Raw genomic sequence first — 19,076 nt, forward strand, 5'->3', positions numbered from 1 at the left:
TTATAAGTATAACTAAAAATTTATAGTACAAAACAGCCTCACATGTTTACAAAATCAACCTATGCGTTTTTTTTTTATTGATGTTTTAGATTTTTGACAGCCCTACAAACCTAATTAAATTAACAAAAGTTTTTTAAAAACCTTAATTGAAATTTCGTTCAACTTGTTTAGATACTAACTACTAGACAACTAAAATGTCAATGTAATTATTCTGTCTATCATCATAGTTTTTATCATAGTTTTCAACTATACAACTATGCATGTTTTGTAAAACTGTAACACAAAATGTGTACTTAAACTTATTTTTATACAAAATTTTACTGTTTTTTACGACTTTTAAATCCGATGATGACAACTATCACAATTCAAAATAAAAAGCTGTTTCATAGATTAAAACAAACTGAAAACTAGAAAATTAATACAGCTACGAGCGAAACAAAGAGTATAATGTTTTGAACTTACTTACTACAAAAAGTCTAAAAAACAACGTTATATCGGGAACTAATTTAAAAAATTTTAAACCTTTATGTTAAGTGTATAAGCTTTGGTTTGTTCGAATATATCTAAGCAATTAACAAAAACTTTTTAGACATTGTCTTTTTTTTCACTTTTATATAACATAATAAATAGTTCGGAGTAACTCTACTTTTTTGTTGCATACATAAAATAAACTTTGTGATGAAAAACTTAGTTTCTCCATATTTGCATATAAAATTTAACTGTGTGATGTTTGCAGAAAACTGTTTCAACGAAAGACGGGAGCGTACAAAAAAAATAAAAACAAAACCGCCATAACTTACGATTGTGAAGAAAACAAAAGTTCCAACGAAACAAATGGAAACGTGGTGGAATCGAACGGTAGAACTTTGAACTGCGCCGACGTGAAGTGAGTTTTATGTGTTGAAACAGTTCAAATTTTTAAGCTCACTGTAACGCTGAAAAGTTTATAAACTTGCCATGAGGTTAAAACTGTACAAAGTTTGATTAAAAAAAGACAAAGTTTTTTTTTAAGTATATGGAAACTATAACATAGCTTCAAGTTTTATCTAAAGTTACTATTAAAATGTTGTAAATAATAAAAAAAAATTGAACATTTTGAATACTAAATACCTTAAATAAAAGCGATGAAATCAATAAAGTCTGTAAAACCAAGCCGCAGTTAAAAACTAGAAACAACTAACATTTTTTCAAAACTCCCAGGATAAAAGTGACGCCGTCTTCGGAGTGTGGGTCCTACGAGAACGGGCACACTTCCGCCGATCTGTCGCTGGGGTCCATCGAAGCGGGAAACTCCCTCGACGACGAATCGGAGCACGAGGAGCAGCCGACGATCCCGGTGGGGCCGAGACCCCGGCGCTTGTCCGAGTTCAACCTGAAGGAGGTGAAGCAGCAGATGCCGGAATCTTCCTCCTTCTTCGTGTTTTCGTTCACTAACAGGTTACTGTTGCTAGATAAAAAATTAATAAAATCATAGTTTGTTTACTTTTAAAAAAGGACAATTTTCTATTTGTATTTTTGTTTATTCATTTAAATCAGTTCACGTTATGCAGAGGTTTTTTAATTTTATCAAAGTGAAAAAGTGTATTTTTTATAACCACTGTTTGATTTGTTAAATATTTTACCTTTTTAAATTTTAAAGTTTTTTTTTTTATAGAACTTACCTTTTTTTTTTTGATTTATAATTTTTAGATAAATAAGTTTTAATAAAAAAACTCAATTCTAAAACATTAAAAACTTTTAAATAAATTGGTTAAACTATAATACTTTGTTTTTTTACAAAACTTTTATTTCTTCAAACTAAAAAAGTTTTTGTAGTTTTTATTCCAATAAAAAAAAACGCTTTTATTGATATAAAATTCATAAAACATTTTAACAAAACAATTAATCTTTTTAATATACTTGAGTATTTTTCTAGCTATCATACTAAAATGAGACTAATTTTTTCGGAAATTTACATTTATAAATGCTTTATAAACAATGAAATATTTAATTTAACTAAACTGTTTGATTTTAACTTTGATATCGAACAATATATAATACACAAAAGCAAGATACACATGTAAATTTTAAAGCACTTAAAATCAATAAGATTATAGTCCTTCAGGTTTTACTATTTGACTTCGATCTACTTTGTGGTTTTAGCATAAAATATAATTTCAATATTAATGTATAGTTTATTGTTTTTTTCTATTGCTTATATAACTAGTGGTGTAGGTTTAATACTTAATATTTTTATTTAACGAGCTTATATTATCTGTGGTTTATAACGTTTTTATAAATAAAAAATTTCAATAAAAGTTAATTTGCGCAAAACTTATCGCTATCAATATAAGTAGTTTATCTCTTTTTTTCACTATTATGTATAAATGTGTAGCTTTGTTTGTAGCAACAACATAAAAAAAAAATCGATCCTTCACTCTTACAACTTGCAAATCAAGATACAATATAATTCAGATATAATTTGCAACGAAAAAGCTCTCATAAGATTTAGTGATCGTCCTCGAACACAATAATAACAAAGCAGCACTTGCAACAAAGTTCGAATACTGAGGCGCGTGAAAAGGTGCTGTTTTTGGCAAAACAACTTCTAACATGCAGATTCGAGTGAACTTGAATGCTTTCAGTTTTAGTAGATTATCTATTGAATAAAACTACTAGTAGCGATAATCTTATATAATAGTTTTTGTTAGGATAACGATCTAAAACAAGACAAAAAAACATGATGATCAAAATTTGCACAATTCAATTTCACTATACTTCTCAAACCTGCTTAATAATAGTAATTGTAAATTTTGAAAAATTTCATATCATAATACAAAAGTATTTGAACTTAATAATCAAACGAAATATGTTTGGTAATGAAAATACTTTGTGATTTTTTATTGTACATTATTAAAATCTTATGAACTACGTTTTTCAATATGTGTTAAAAAAATAAACACCTGTTTTTAAGTTATTTAAAAAAAAATATTCACAGATTTCGAAAAGTGTGCTATAACATTACAAACAACAAGTATTTCAACAACTGCGTGTTTGTTTGTATCATGCTCAGCAGTCTCGCACTTGCTCTGGAACAACCCCTCATGCAACAAAGCACCTTAAACAAAGTGCTAGAGTTAGTTTCAATAATTTACTTTTTAGTTATTTTTGTTTTAATTGATAGACAAAACTTTAGCTATGAAAATGTTAAGCTACTTTTTAAACATAACAATAGTGTTCGAGTTAAAATTTGGAAGCATTTTTGTTTACCTTGTTTTCTTTGAAAATCTAAACTAAATTAAATACGAACCGTTTGATTGCTATTTTTAATTTAACACTACAATAGCAGTTTTGCCAACACTCATACAAAAAAAATAATTTAAAGACCGTTTATACTTATGTTTGAAAGCAAAAAAAAAAGCTTAAGTTTTTGAAAGTTAAAAACTTGAGCAGTAAAATCGACTACGTGTTCACTACGATCTTCACCATGGAGATTATTCTCAAGATGATCGCATTCGGCGTGTTTATCCACAAGGGGGCGTACTTGCGCAACTTTTTCAACGTTCTTGACCTGCTCGTAGTCTGCGTGTCAATCGCATCCATTTCACTCGCGTAAGTTTTTATAAAAAACATTGTGCTTTATAAGTATTTTCTTGTTTCCGATAATAAATTGTTTCAGCTGTTTCAAGTTAAAAAAATTCTGCTTCCGTTTTCAGTAGAATTAAGTTTTTTAATAAGAAAATAAAGATTTTATTTTGTCATACAAGTTTAGTTTTAAATGAATAAGTAAAACCAATATTTCAAACTTCTTTAAAACCCATTTTGACGGTTGTTGGGTGGAATAAAAACCATTTCAAACTTTAAGAAGAATTACTTTTAACACGTTTAACAGTAAAGAAATTTTTCACCTAGTTTAGCTTTAAAGACACATTTTCTTGAATATTTTGTTATTGTTTTTTACAAATTTAACAGATTAAAGGCAAGTATTATAAAAGTAAAACTACAGTAAGTATATATATTTGAAATTCAAAAGTTTTTTCACTTATAATATTTTATATAATTTAAATAGCTACTTAAACTAGCTGTTTGTTTTGGCTAGTTAAAGTATATTTAACACTTGCGTCTTATAGTTTGAACTAGCTTTAAATTGTTGTTTTTATCATTTTGTTTATATTATACTTAAAATATTGTTTGAACTAAAAAGATTTGTAGAGATGTCGTTCAATGTGGACACTCCCAGGTTTGTTGTTGCCATGCCAACCAAATACTAAAAGCTAATTATTTAAATTATTTAATTTGGTGAACCTCAATAATCTCTAGAAAATAGACTGGAACTCTTTGACTTTGATTAACTTAAAAAGAATTTTAATTTTTGCACGCTTCGATAACTTTAAGTCGTGTTTAAAAATTTCATTAGCCTTAATAAAATATACTCTCTTCTTTTAATCATTATGAATAATTCAACTACAAAATATTATTTATAAGGGTGGCTTGAAATTGTTTTAGAAATTTCTTTGTCTTGCGGATAAAGAAACAAGAAAAAAGTCCAATGGCATGAAAAACTAAATATTTTTAATTTGTTAACTATGATTAAACTAGTTTAAGGTTTGCTTTTTTAATTACGCATGTAATAATATGTTTATAACTAGTTAACCTATAAAAATACTCAGACCATATATAAGTATTTACATAACCAAAACTTTAAAGTGCATGTATACTAACTTTCAGCTTAACTTATAAATTACGACCTAGAAAAAATCTACTTTTATTATTATCGACATATCTTTATCACCTACTTGTTTTTGTTATTGATAACTCGGTTAAATTCAAAACAAAAGACGATTCAAAACTTTTTTTTGTGTAATTTTATATAGTATTTTCAATAAAAATGTGTTTAAACTTTTTGCAAAAATATAGCTCTAGAACTTGAAACACTTTTTTAACTTTAGGGACACCAAAAAAGGAACTTTATCAGCTTTAAAGATTCTGCGAGTTCTGCGAGTTTTAAGGGCGTTAAGAGCAATCAACAGGGCGAAAGGCCTCAAGCACGTTGTTCAGTGCGTTTTCGTTGCTTTAAGTGAGTTCAGTTTATAGTTCACTAACTGTTACGATTTTTATATTTATTTTTTAAAGTTTTCTTTAACTACTATAACTGTTATAAATCAATAAGTTGTTTTTAAAGGTTACAAAATAGTTGAATTTGAGTTTAGATAAAATTTGTATAAACTACACGTCATTTTAAAATGGCTTTAAATATTTCCAAAGCAACTGGTGTAGAACAAAAAACACAACTTTTATACTTATAACATAAAACTAACAGTAAACTAATGTATTTAGAAACGATCGGAAACATAGTTGCCATAACAACGCTTCTTCAGTTCATGTTCGCGTGCATTGGTGTTCAGCTGTTCAAGGGTAAAATGGGAACATGCAAGTTTTCAAACGGATCTGAAGCCAGTTTAGGCTCCATTGAATGCTTGTGAGATTTTTTTTAATCAAATAGATAATTGTTTTTAAATACTTTAATACGGCTCTAAACTACAATCATATATCATCGTAAACTATCCTTGTTTTAATAGGTTGTGTTTTATTATATTTTGAACTCAGAATGCTTTAGATATAAAAAGAAAAAATTCTTACTTCAACTTTTTTTCATCTTTTTTTAAAGTTATTGTTACTTGCTAAACAAAGTTTTCTTTTTTTAAGAAACAAAACAGCCGAGTGGAATAACGACAGTATTGCTAGTTGGGGTTCAAACGATTTCAATTACGACAATGTGGTCAACGCCATGCTGACCTTATTCGTGGTCGCAACTTTTGAAGGGTGGCCAGCGTAAGTTGCTGGTGTACTTTTCCTTTGAATAGTTTTTAAAACACTCGGTCTTTATTCAACTGTTTCATTTAAAGGCTTGCGCTTAAAATTATCTTAGCAATGTTTATTTATAAACGCTTTCTAGATTTTGATGTACGCAAATCTATCTAAATATCAGACAACTATAATCAATTACTAAAGTTTTAAACTAAATTTGTAAAACAAAATAAGAACATCATTATGATCAATCATATAAACAAAGTAACCCTATTTGTAGCAATACCTGACAAACTATTCACACAGAATCCTGCACAATTCGATAAGAGTAGGTGGCCAGTGGGTGGCGATATTCTACATCATCTACATCATCGTGATCGCCTTCTTCATGATGAACATATTCGTCGGTTTCGTCATTGTCACGTTCCAGCAGGAGGGCGAGCAAGAGTACAAGAACTGCGAACTTGACAAAAACCAGGTATGAAAATTCGTGAAGAGAATATGTTTTTAAAGCGTTCGTAGCTGGTTGTAAAACTTAACTGTTGGTGGTAACAGTTAACTACTTAAAATAACTATTAGTTTCATCAAAAAACTAAACAAAAAGCTTCTTTCATTTTTTACAGAAACTATAGCAAAAAAATAAGAATGTTCAGTAGTAAACTTTCAGTTCTATTTTTTACCTTTGTTATTCGGCTTCTACAAACCTTTAGCTTTTTTTTTATTTTAGCTACTTAGTGTATTAAACTAGTTTTTGTTTGAAACATCACTTTTAACTTATTATTTTTAACTTATTGCCTACTTAATACACAGAGACAGTGCGTTGAGTACGCATTGAAAGCGAAACCGGTGAGAAGGTACATTCCCACCAACAAATGGCAGTACAAAGCGTGGCAAGTGGTCAACTCGACTCTGTTCGAATACTTCATGCTCTTCCTCATCTTGCTCAACACTGTCTGCCTTGCTGTGCAGGTTAGAACTTTGTTTCAATGGTTCTTTTCGATAATACAAACACTAAAAGTAAACTTCTTCAAACTAAAGATAACATTGTAACATACATTATAAACTCGATATGTTTGTTTTGTTTATAAAGTTTGCATAGTAAAGCTAACAAACTTTATAGCACAAAGGACAGAGTCAGCGGTTTACAGACACACTTAACATTATGAACTACATATTCACTGCTTTGTTCACTGTCGAAATGATTGTAAAATTAATTGCCTTCACACCAAGGGTAAGTTTTGTTAAAGTAGTTAGTTTTTTTTTAAACTAAGACTAATATATGTTATAAACTTTGTAAAGATCTGCTACTGATACAATATTTCTTTTATAACAAATAAATTTTTTATTTTCATTAAAAAACGATGTTATACATTCTTCAACTCTAATAGAACTTTATTTGCTTAAACTCTTCTATTCTTATACTTTTTAACTAGCTTACTCGATAGAAACTAATAAGCCATAAAAAATTCCTTTCTAAGTGTATTTAAAAATATAGTCTTCCGTGCACCAAGTTTTTCATTTAGTGGGTTGCTGCACACATGTTTATTTTTTTTGAAATATTATAATCTACAGGATTATAATATAAACTTGTAAGTTAAACTTTTAATAATCAAAAAATATAAACAAAATAAAAATAGTTACTTGAGCAATTTTAACCTGTTTGTGGTATAGGTATATACATGATGCTTTTGAAACAGTTATACAATTGAATATGATTAAGGTTTATAACAAATTTTTATAACCTGTATACGCATAAAATATGATATTAAATTTAGTTCTTATAAAACAAAAATAATAAAAACGTCACGCCAAAATATCACGAAGAAGCTTTTATTAGAATTATTTTAAAAGATATGTAATAAAAACGTAATTTAAGCTTACTTTTTACATATTCTATAAAAAAGTATTATTTAGAATTACACAAAGTTATAAAATTAATATCAATTACAAAACTTTAACATGCTTGTATTAAAAAATTGAAGTTTTATAAGTAGAAGCAAACTATATCAACAATATTCTTTGATAATTTGTTAAAATATATTTTAACTAAATATTCAATATTACATATTGTTACATCATCTTTAGATTTTTTTTGTTTGATTGCTATTGTCAGTAATTTTAAGACAACAGTCAACTGAAGCAAACAAAATTTTCATACACTTTTAAACGATTAATTAAAGCTCTCTAACTAGAGTTTTTACAAACAAATTTAAACATACTAGGAGTTTAAAAATTCTTGGTGGAATGTTTGGGACTTCGTAGTCGTTGTAGGAAGCTACATTGACATAATTGCGGAGCAACAGGAAGTTAGTACCGTGGTAGCCGTATTATGACGTCACAATTACTAAACGTAATAACTGTCGTTGCTGGGTGTGTTATACATGAGTATAAACACCTAGCTGTAGTGCCAAGTCTTAATAAGCAGCTGAGTGGTATTAAGACCGAGCAAAGATGCTAATTTGTACTCTTTGTTGTTTTCACACGTCATACTGTCATTCAGATACTAGAACACTCGCTGTTAAATGTTCATCAATAAGTGCACTGATTCTGTCTAAAAAAAATTGACACTAAGCCGTGCGTTTGAGAATTACAAATCGTTTTAGACTTCAAGTTTCACTGTGAAACTGTCGTTGATAATTATGTATGTTTTTACAACCAATCAAAATAAAAACGAAATGAATTGTAAACTTTTTAATTGTCATTTTTCTTTCCATAAAACGAACATTGTAAGCCTAAATTATATGGGTTTTATAAACTATACAACATATAAGGGAATATATTTCCAAGGTTTTGACTTTTTTACTTGAAAACTTTATCTACTACGTACTAAATTACATATAAAGTATAATATTTTCATTTGCAAATTAATTATTAAAAAAAACAAAGTTCTGATATTCTTTTACAAGCTCTCTTGAGCACAAATTTGTAATCTTACAAAAAATTATATCACATGATCATTGTTAGATATCTCGCACTATCACTAGCATAACTTCATACAATTAATTTTTTTTCACAAAAGTGTAATTTCATGCACAATGTAGTAACTAGTATGTTGTCTACTTCATATAGCACTACTTCAAGGACCTGTGGAACGCTTTTGATGGAATCATCGTAATTGGCAGTCTAGTTGATATTATTATGAATCTCGTAGACACGGTAAGATAAACAAACTAAATACTATGTAAAAGTACGGATTAAACTCTTTTTTTAAGAATTAAAACCTTTTTTTAGTATAACTGTTTTTAATACTTAAAAATATTTAACATTTTAAACTTTTAAAACTTACACACATACTTAAGATAAAACTTACAGAGAAAAAGTATTATCTTTTTATGGTATAGTCATTAGTAAGCACAGTATATACACATCTATTTTGTTTATACGTTGTATAAATTTTTGTTTTTTTTTATCAATGCATGTATCAATTTAATTGAAAAAAATAATATTAATTATTTTTTGTAGATTGCTTAAGATTTGGCAATTCATTTTAATTACAAAATGAATAGAATAGTATAAACACCTGTTCTAAGAAAACTTTTAGTTATTCACTACAATTTAAATAACTTTTTTAACCTATGTTGATTTCTATATGATTGCTAATAAAGTCTGATTATTTTAAACTTACTTAAACGACTACTTTTCTAAACATAAAAACTAAAAAAAGTTTAAGTTTTGAAAATTACACAGTTTCCTTTGACACTTTTTCATTGTTTTATAACTTAAATTTCTTTTAGTTAAACAAGAAAGAACGTGGTGGTATGAAAGTAAACTTTTTTCGACTCTTTCGGGTGATGAGGCTCATTAAACTTCTTAGCAGAGGTGAGGGCATCAGGACGTTGCTATGGACTTTTTTGAAGTCTTTCCAGGTATTTTTATTTACCATATTTGTAATATTTTTATTTTTATTTTTTTCTACTTAATTATTTTTAACTGATCAGATTTGTTGCAATACAATTATCATTAAATTTTTTTTTAAGTTTTTTTTTTTTAATATTTATCAAGTAGAAGTAACATCTATTAAACCGTTAAGATTTAATAAAACAAGCTGTAAAATAAAGTTATCGTAGCATCTTACCACTTTGTAAAACTAATACCTCAAACAACAGGCTCTCCCCTACGTCGTCCTGTTGATTGTTCTGCTTTTCTTCATTTATGCGGTCATTGGTATGCAGTTGTTCGGTAAAGTGAAGCAGCTCGCGGATTCACAAATAAACAGAAACAACAATTTCTCCACCTTTTTTTACAGTGTCCTGCTTCTTTTCAGGTAATTGGTTGTAAATTAACACTTTTGCTTGAAAATAATTTCACTCAATCATACAAAAATTTCATTTTTTTTTATTAAAAACCTAATTAGTTTCTAAAAAAATCTCGTTATTTAAAAAGCCAAGTTTGGAGCAGCTAAACACATAGTTAGCAGTATCTGTTAAGTAATCTTAATTTTTTTTTTCAGTACTTTTTACTTAAGGCTTAAAATGTTGCTTTTGAAGTTTGGTTGCAAATATTTTTGACGGGGCCGTTTTAAAAAAGTATCAAATACAAGAGCTCAAGAAACGTGCTTCTTAAAAGATAAACTTAGAAAAATATTATTTTCCAGGTGTGCCACCGGTGAGGCTTGGCAGGATGTGATGTTGGGGGTGACTGCAGGCAAAAAGTGCGAAATGGATCGGAGCTACGGGCAACCACCAGGGGAAGATGAGGATACATCGTCACAAGGAGAAGAAAGCTGCGGATCCGGGTTTGCTTACATCTACTTCATGTCCTTCTACATGCTCTGTGCTTTTCTGGTAAGTTTCTCTTTTTCATGACATAGACCTCGTTCAAGTTAAAAGAAGTTATGTAACAAACTGTTTGTTTTTTACACGGATAGCGTTTTTTGTACGAGTTTTTTTTTTATTCCGAAGCTTATTTTGTAAGTTGTAGCTCGAAAATGCTACTAGAAAGCAAATAAGTAAAAAATTTAACAATATTAATAGTAATACTTCAACATAAAATTAGCTAGACTTTGTTATGCTAAATTAAAACATGTTTAAATATGGCTTAGATATCTACGATACAAAGTAAAATATTTTCAACATATTACTCACTTTTTGTCTCTTCTGATTTCTTATAAATACTCACATGTATACAAACTATTTATAGTACTAGGCTTCTTAAAAACCTCACAAGAATATTAACAACATAAAGTTTTTATCAACAGCTTCTATATAAGTAAACCAACAACATTTATACATATGATTAAAATTTTACAATGTCTATAAAGCACCTTATGAATAATTAAGTTGGTAAACGAGTTTGAAATAAAAATATTCTTATTGAGCTATTATGTTATTACTGATTTTATAGATTTTTGTTTTATCATTACCTTAATAGAAAGCGGTCTATGACAAATCTTTAAAGAACTTACTTTAAAGATGATTTAATTGTTTAGTAAATTCTTTTTTTTTTCGAAAATTAAAGTCTGTCAACCACTTCTTACTTTAATATAGTGTAAAAAAAACTATAAACTACTATAAAACTAAAAATTTAAGAGATTAAAAATATTTTACTTAAAATATAAAATCATAAAGTTTAATTTAAAAGTTTTCACGGAAAAACAATGGATTCACAATTTATTTTCAATGCTTTTTTTAAGATAATCAACTTGTTTGTGGCGGTTATCATGGACAATTTCGACTATCTGACGCGCGATTGGTCAATTCTTGGTCCTCACCATTTAGACGAGTTCAAAACTGTTTGGGCTGAATATGACCCTGAAGCGTCGTTAGTTTAAAATAGAATTTTTATCAACTGTTGAAACTTGTTTTTACTGTTTAACGTTATGAAATCTTAATTTTTTTTTTGAATACAAAAAGAAAGTATTCAAAGAATCTTGAAATTGACACTTTTTCTCTAAAGTTTTAGTTAACACGGTTTTCATACGAAAATAAAATAAAAATAATAAAATTTCTTTGCTAGTAAAAAAATAATCATACTTCGACATCTGATACTGTTCAGGGGTCAGATAAAACACGTGAACGTGGTCCGGTTGCTGAGAAAAATTCAACCGCCGCTGGGCTTCGGCAAGCTGTGCCCGAAACGGACGGTGTGCCGCAAGCTGGTGTCCATGAACATGCCCCTATCCAGCGACGGGATGGTGACCTTCACCGCCACCCTCTTCGCCCTCATCAGGACCTCTCTGGGCATCAAAACCGAAGGTTGGTTTGTTGACAGTTTCTAAAATGAATATTTTTAATAGAGAGAAGTTGTGGCGAAATTGAACGAGTGCAAAACTTTCTAATCCGTTTCAAAGCAGTTATTGCTTAGTTAAACTTTTGTTCAGTATATAACTTGTGCCGCTTTACTTTTGGTAGTTTTTCTTATAAAACAATTGATCTAATTTATGCAAAAACATAAATAAGCAATAAATATCAACTGAATGGATCATATTCGTAGATATTTTTCACTTAAAAGTTTCATATTACTTAAATTAGAAACAACAAATCAAACAACACTGAATAATTGTCAGACAAGGTCTAACATAAATCACTATTTACGATAAAATAAAATTAATACCTCGATCTACGTAAATCTTCTATTTTTACACCTGTAGTTGTTAAGTAAGTAAATCTTACATGATTACAGCACAACCTACAAAGTATAAAAATAGAATAAAATTTCAAGGCAAATTAAAATACCTGTAAAACATGGAAAACAATGAATTATGACTCATTTATAGTGAACGATTCAACCCGAATTTGATTATAAAACCTTTAAAAACAACAGTTTTTTTTTTATTATTATTATTTTATCTATAATCATTTTTTTATGTTTAAATTTGTAAAATTTTATTTAAATTTCAGTAAAAATTTAAATAATTTATTTTTTTCTAAATTTAAAATATAAAACATTTTTCCATACTTATTTAGTTATAAGTATGGATAACTTACAGAGTATTAAAAATGTTTTTTAAACAAACTAGATTCATACATACTTAAATTTAAATATTAACCTTTAGTGCAAAAAAACTACTCTAATAAGTAAGGAGAAATACATAAGTTAGCACACCGGTTAAAAGAACTTTTTGCCTTTGAACTTCAGACACTGCTAAGATCACTTTCATTAATTTCAAATGAAATAAAAGCATTTCTGACCTTCTTGTCTGCCTTGCTAGCTAATTCAAAGTGCCAGTCAAAATCGCATTGTTTTTAACGCTTGCTTTTTGAAGTTGGGAGAAAATTGCCCTGTTTTAATTGGTTGATTGCAGGAAACGTTGTAATTTTTAATTGGTTGATTGCACAGGAAACATTGACGAGGAAAATGACAAGTTGCGGCGCGTCATCAAGAAAATTTGGAAGCGCACCCCGGACAAGACGCTAAATCAAATTTGTCCCCCGGCTGAAGGTTTGTATAATTTGACTAAAATTTTAGTAAAACGGACTTTTAAGCTTTGTTTAATTTTTTAGGAAATATTTTGTATTATTCTTTATTATCACATCATAAATAATGCAGTATTTTATGTGTCATATGTCAACCATTATTTAAAGAAAATAAAAAACATTTGATGTTTTTGTTTTGTACTTTAACTATTTTGTTTTTACTTCAGGTAAAAAGTTTATTTAAAAAGTAGTTAACAAAAAAAAACTGTTTCATATTATAGTTCTATTAATTAATTAACTCTTTTTTACAGAAGTAATGCAATTAACTTATTAATAAATCAAAGTCTAAGTGTTCCTATTTTCTTTCCTAGATGTTTTTTATTGTTCATACTTTTCACATTTTCAAATAAGGTATGTACACAAAAGTTTTGAAGCTTTTTTGTAATTTTAAAACTTTAATATTTTTATTTTAATACTACAGATGAATATTTGCACACTAACAACCTAAATTTATAAGTTATTAAAAATAATAAAATATATATATATACCCATCGCGCTGTGTTTTTCAAATGGAAATAATTACACAGCAGTAACTTAAAGTGTACTTCCATCCTCTATTTATAAAACCTCCGTAAAACTTTAAGCACAAAGGAACACCCTGAGTTCCATTAAACTCAGTACTTTTCAAATTGTTGTTGTATACCAATTTTATATTATACCAAAACAAACAACAAGTAACTGAATTTTGAAACCACATTATTGTCAGCATTTTTTTTTAATTCAAATACTCGCCTTACAACCTGGTGACTATAGTTGCGGGTAAGTTCTGAGTTAGCAAATATTGTTTTTACAGACAACGACGTGACAGTGGGCAAGTTCTACGCCACCTACATGATACAGGACTACTACCGCAAGTTCAAGAAGCGCAAGGCCGAAAGACAGAGGCTCGAAGGCGAAACTAGAAGGCGAGATAGCAAACTTGATAAAGACATATCCAACTTGCAGGTGAAAGACATTTTTTGCTGAAAAGCTGATCAGACTACATCAAAAAAAAATTTTTTGACCAACTAAGAAAGCTTTCATTAATAATAATTTACAAATGTGCAAACAAATAAAGTTATGAAACTTGATTTTTAGTGTAGCAACCATTTATTTAGTTAAATAACTAAAGTTTTCCGTATTTTATTATTACTATTTTTAAAGTAAAGTTAAATCTGTAAGATTTCTGTAAAGTTTCTTGAAGTTTTGGTTAAAAATTTTTAGTACACGCGTTTAAACAATGTATATACATTCAAGGCTGGCTTGAGAACATTGCACAAAGTGGGACCTGACCTTCGCGAAGCAATCACCGGCAGCTTATCGTCAAATGAAGACGTTGAGTTCGGTTTGCAAGACACTGTCGAAAAACGAAACCAAAAAGTTAATATTTATAATTATTTAGCTATTTTTAAGAGTTTAAGTACTTATTCTTTAACAACTGTTTACTTGATTGTGACTTACTATACTTTTTATTTACAAAACTTTAAGTAAAAAGATAAACGCAATCTCTTCAAGGCTTTTTCATTAGTTATTAAAAATTTGGTACAATTTTTTTGATCTTTATAAAGTTTCTAAAACATTCTGTTTGCAGAAAAGTGAGAGTTTGTTCGAAAGATGGCGAAAGAGCAGCCTGATGGGAAACAAGCGGAAAACAAGCAGAAGGAACCACGGAGTCGCCATAACAACAAATGCACCCCGAAACGATGGAGAAGTTAATAAGAGAAGAAATAGCGGGTTATTAGGACTTCCCCAAAGGTTAATACGAATCAGCCTAGTAATTTTTTATAACATTAAAAAAATGTTAAAAATAAACTTTTTAAGTCATTACAGTTGGATATTTTAAAGTTTTTGTCAGTTTTAATAGTAACTTAGTTATTCAAAGCGTCAATTAAGTGTTAAACTTTTCAGATTGTTGCCGCGAAGAAGATCGATGCAGGAAGGTTTCAGCATGGAGTCGCGATCAACCGACATGAAGAACTCAATAACCGACAACAATATCGAGAGCTCGCTCTACAATGGCATCTCGTTAAACAGCAACTACAACAACAACAATAACAACAATAACAGTAACAACAGTAACAATAATAAGAACAGTTTTGCCAGCCCCGTAAAATCAAACAGCAGAACGTTGTTGCAAAATGAAAGAGAACCGCAGTATATGCAACTAAAAAAGTTAATTTATAATAATATTTGTTTTACACTGTTTACTTTTCATCAGAAACCTAAAATGATGATTTTTTTTCAACCAATTTTTATCGAATTAACATTAAACATGTTTTTAGAACAAATATTTGCTGTTGTAAGATAAGTAGAAAGTAGTAATTTGTACTAGTGTTTCTAAATTATCAATATTTTTTTCATCTAAATATGATAAAGTTTTAACACCAAAAAACAGTACTTTTCAGAAGTAGTAGTTTAGGTGGTAACGTACAATTATATTACTAACTTTTACAGTGAAAACGACAACTTAAAAGAAAACAACACTGATCCTTCTTCGAACATTGAGGTACCCACTGACCAAATATTTCACGACAAACTGTCTCCCACGGCGTCGGGCAAGCCCAAGAACGGTCTGCAGGACCACCAGCTCAGTTTGAAGTCCCAGGGATACCAGAGCATCGACAACGACGATCTGAGCACTTACAAGGGCTGCACCCACTGTCACAAGCGGAAAAACGACAAAATTTTAGAAGTCACAAGCCCTGTTGAAGTTTCAAGTTCAGACGTTTCTGGTTACTTGAACTCGTCCAACTTAGGTGTTTACCCGTACACGCAACAGCTGCTGCCACTAGACACGGCGGCAAAGTCACCTCGACGGCTCAGAGTTCCTGTCCAACGGTAAGTTAAACACTTTTGTTTATTTAACCATTTATTTCTGAAAGTTAGTTTATCAAATAGCTATCCTACAACAAACTAAACATATTCAATAACAATTAAAGGAAAATTTATTTACTTAGACATAAGTGAAAGTTTAGATATCGTACTTAAAAAATTATTCAAATTTTACTGTTTAAGATCTAAAAGTCAGTCAAGCGTAGTAAAGAGAAACAGCAGTTTGTCGGTGGCAGCTACAGAAAAATCGCAAGCTTCTAGCACTGAGAACTTGATTGGACAGGTTATATACACAATTAAAAGCTTTTTCTCTTAACAAGGAAAAAAAATTGTAGATCTGTAACAAACAAATTCTCCACAATATATTAACAGCTTTTATACCTCTATCCTACAAAAGTTTCAATAAAACCCTATACAAAGTATTTTCTTTATACACAGGTGCTGGAAGTGGAAGGGTTGAATGAGCTTGCGAAGGACGGCAGATTTGTCAGAGCGACGGTGAACGCCCTCGCTGAAGCGATCAGTGTCTCGTTAGATGACCTCGAACGTGCGGCCACTGTCCTTAGTTCGAGGTTTTTGTTTATTTTTATGTAACGCAAAAGTTCAAAATTATATGATTAAAATTTAAATTTAAAATACGAGCTTCGAAGAGTTTGTTTCAGGTGTTTTTACCTTTTAACAAGTACGCCGCTTTAAATAAATTAGTTTTAAAACAACATTTACCTACATTATGACACAAAATACGATCTAAACACTTGCAATTATAAAACTCTAAACACGCCTCTTTTTTAGAAGAAAAAGTTACTGCGGAGCAAGAACCTCTTCCGAGGAGCAGTCGAACAACGGAAGCGAAATGCTCTACTGTGACGAAACAGGCGGCCGTCAGAAGCTGATCGCCAGCAAAGTTCGAGCTCCGGCTAACAGCGAGAGCCTGGAAGACGAGTACGAGTGCGTGGAAGAAGCGGCTCTGTTGAAGAAAGAGTGAAGCTTTTTTTAAGCGAGGCGCAGCTTAGTCAGATCGTCCGGGGTCATTGAACGCCCAAAGTAAAAGCAAGGAAGTCGGTTGGCAGCCGTATGCGAAGATTAGAACACTTTGCCGCACACCAAAACATTTGTTATACTTACGTTTTTATTGACCTCAAAAAAGTGTACACCCTCCTTCTTTGCGTAACGTTTTGTTCATACAAGTTGATCGGTTTGCTTTGAAAAACTTTCTGGGCGCTTCGTGCCTTTAAAGGGTTTTCTAACGTCTTAATTATACAACTAGATTTTACACAATTTAAAAAATTGACCCAGCTTTTTTAGGTGAAAACGTTAAGTTTTGTTATGTTATAAAAGCTTTTTTTTTCTTTTTGTAATCAAGTAACTTATTTTAGTTTTACTGTTGCCTTGGCGAACCTTTTTTATTACGCGGGTTTATTTGAGCACATACACACGTTACATACCATATTTAGTCTGATTTTCAATTTTCGACTCCAACCCATAGGATAATTGCCTTACAAATTACTGAGCTTTTGTTCAACATACACATTTTGTTATCAGGTCAACCTAAAGATACAGTACAGTCTCACATTTTTACATTTACTTAAAAATTGCCTGCTATATATACGACTGTTTTCACAGTTTTCAAATCATTCAATCATTTTTCTGCTTTTATCTTTATTTATTGTTTTTAACCAGCACTTATTACTTACTTTGTGATCAAAAAAGCTAGATATGTATTGATCTATTGCTCTATATTAATAAAATATTTCTAAAAATACTTTTGTTTGGAGTATTAGAGTTATTTCATTGTAAAAAAATTTGTTTATCAGAATTCGCTTTTAACAATTAATAGCTAGTAAAATCAAAATAAATAATAACTACAATTTTTTAGCTCTGCAATAAAAATCAATTTAAAAGAAATTTTAAAGTCGAACTAAAAATAGTTTCTTACTTAATAATTTTTTAATATAATTTTGTAAAAAATAGTTCAATGACGAAGTCAAGGAGTTATAAATGAATTAATAGTTAGTTTTTACGAATTTATAAGTTTTAAACATCAGCAAAACTTCTTTAAAAAGTAGTCTAGCATAGATAAAACTTTAAGATTTTTAGTCTAAGAATACATAGTTATACAACATAAGAAGCTACGAACAAAAAAAATCAATGAAGCATAAATATTAGATAAAACGTAAGAAAAAACAAACATAAAATTAGGTTTCTATAACTTGTTCTTAGCTAAACAAATACAAAGCAAAAGGTGCTAATACACGGTTTGGTAAACGCTTAGTTAAGACAAAGTACAAAACTTCTTTTATAAAGTCGCAAGCTACGTTGTTTAAATGAAAACTGAATAATATTAACCAGTATAATAAACAGTATTTTGGGTAAGCATCGAAATGCTTTTTGCAAGCATTAAAAAAAATTTCATATATATATTTAACTTAATGTGTAAGTCGTTGTTCTTTAGTACGGGTTTTTATATTAAAACCTTGTTGTTTCTACTTAGTTTTTATTATACTATTATAAGATTAAAAAAAGTTGTAGTTGTCACGGAGCTGAACTGTATCTGAAAACAATTAATACCGTATAGTAAGCCCTTTATAGTTTTTCAAAAGTTTTCTGGTCTAAAAATCGAACTGTGAAGCTTATGATAAACTTTCAAAATATTTTCTTTTTTAGATTAATGTGGTTTAATTTAGATGTATAAGTATATGTAGCGTAAATATTTATTTTGTTATATTCTAAGTATTGTCTTTATTTAAATTGAATTAAATCAGAATTTAAATAGTTTGTATCTCTAATTGAACAGAACTACATGTGAACTATTTATTTAGCTTAAATAACATTAAAGATACTTAAAAATTACTAATTGTTATTCCAGCTACTTGAAGAGCTGGGGTTTTACGCAATCATTTAATAGCATTAGGCTTTGTTATCAAAAGATGTTAAACTACAATTGAAGCCGTTTTAGCTTTATACTGTAACATTTTATCTTCTATACAATTTAAAATTAACTATTTAAATAGTGTATATGATAAATAAAAACGTTTTTATAGCTGAACAATTTTATTGAACTTA

The 19,076-nt window shown here is 29.3% G+C and overlaps 1 protein-coding gene across 2 annotated transcripts in view; it reads left to right on the forward strand.

Moving 5' to 3' along the window:
• Window positions 1-17,736, forward strand: part of LOC145838158 (voltage-dependent L-type calcium channel subunit alpha-1D-like) — a 57,234-nt gene extending 39,498 nt beyond the window's left edge. The window contains exons 17-42 of one of the 2 annotated variants that reach the window (XM_082945710.1): window positions 737-886; window positions 1,201-1,437; window positions 2,978-3,115; window positions 3,433-3,591; window positions 4,184-4,219; window positions 4,929-5,056; window positions 5,317-5,458; window positions 5,686-5,811; window positions 6,094-6,265; window positions 6,598-6,756; window positions 6,908-7,018; window positions 8,857-8,943; window positions 9,522-9,653; window positions 9,894-10,051; window positions 10,382-10,571; window positions 11,420-11,547; window positions 11,782-11,981; window positions 13,066-13,167; window positions 13,996-14,147; window positions 14,439-14,561; window positions 14,773-14,936; window positions 15,090-15,353; window positions 15,636-16,019; window positions 16,197-16,296; window positions 16,452-16,585; window positions 16,806-17,736. In XM_082945710.1, the coding sequence (XP_082801836.1) occupies window positions 737-886; window positions 1,201-1,437; window positions 2,978-3,115; window positions 3,433-3,591; window positions 4,184-4,219; window positions 4,929-5,056; window positions 5,317-5,458; window positions 5,686-5,811; window positions 6,094-6,265; window positions 6,598-6,756; window positions 6,908-7,018; window positions 8,857-8,943; window positions 9,522-9,653; window positions 9,894-10,051; window positions 10,382-10,571; window positions 11,420-11,547; window positions 11,782-11,981; window positions 13,066-13,167; window positions 13,996-14,147; window positions 14,439-14,561; window positions 14,773-14,936; window positions 15,090-15,353; window positions 15,636-16,019; window positions 16,197-16,296; window positions 16,452-16,585; window positions 16,806-16,998 (4,069 nt within the window). In that variant the 3' untranslated portion in view covers window positions 16,999-17,736. The remainder of the gene's footprint in view (window positions 1-736; window positions 887-1,200; window positions 1,438-2,977; window positions 3,116-3,432; window positions 3,592-4,183; window positions 4,220-4,928; window positions 5,057-5,316; window positions 5,459-5,685; window positions 5,812-6,093; window positions 6,266-6,597; window positions 6,757-6,907; window positions 7,019-8,856; window positions 8,944-9,521; window positions 9,654-9,893; window positions 10,052-10,381; window positions 10,572-11,419; window positions 11,548-11,781; window positions 11,982-13,065; window positions 13,168-13,995; window positions 14,148-14,438; window positions 14,562-14,772; window positions 14,937-15,089; window positions 15,354-15,635; window positions 16,020-16,196; window positions 16,297-16,451; window positions 16,586-16,805) is intronic. The other variant, XM_082945712.1, reaches the window with a different exon arrangement.
• Window positions 17,737-19,076: the final 1,340 nt, after the last annotated feature.

The sequence above is a fragment of the Thalia democratica genome, chromosome 6 (assembly GCF_965202585.1).
Source record: "Thalia democratica chromosome 6, ktThaDemo2.hap1.1, whole genome shotgun sequence".
Taxonomy (NCBI): Eukaryota; Metazoa; Chordata; class Thaliacea; order Salpida; family Salpidae; genus Thalia; species Thalia democratica.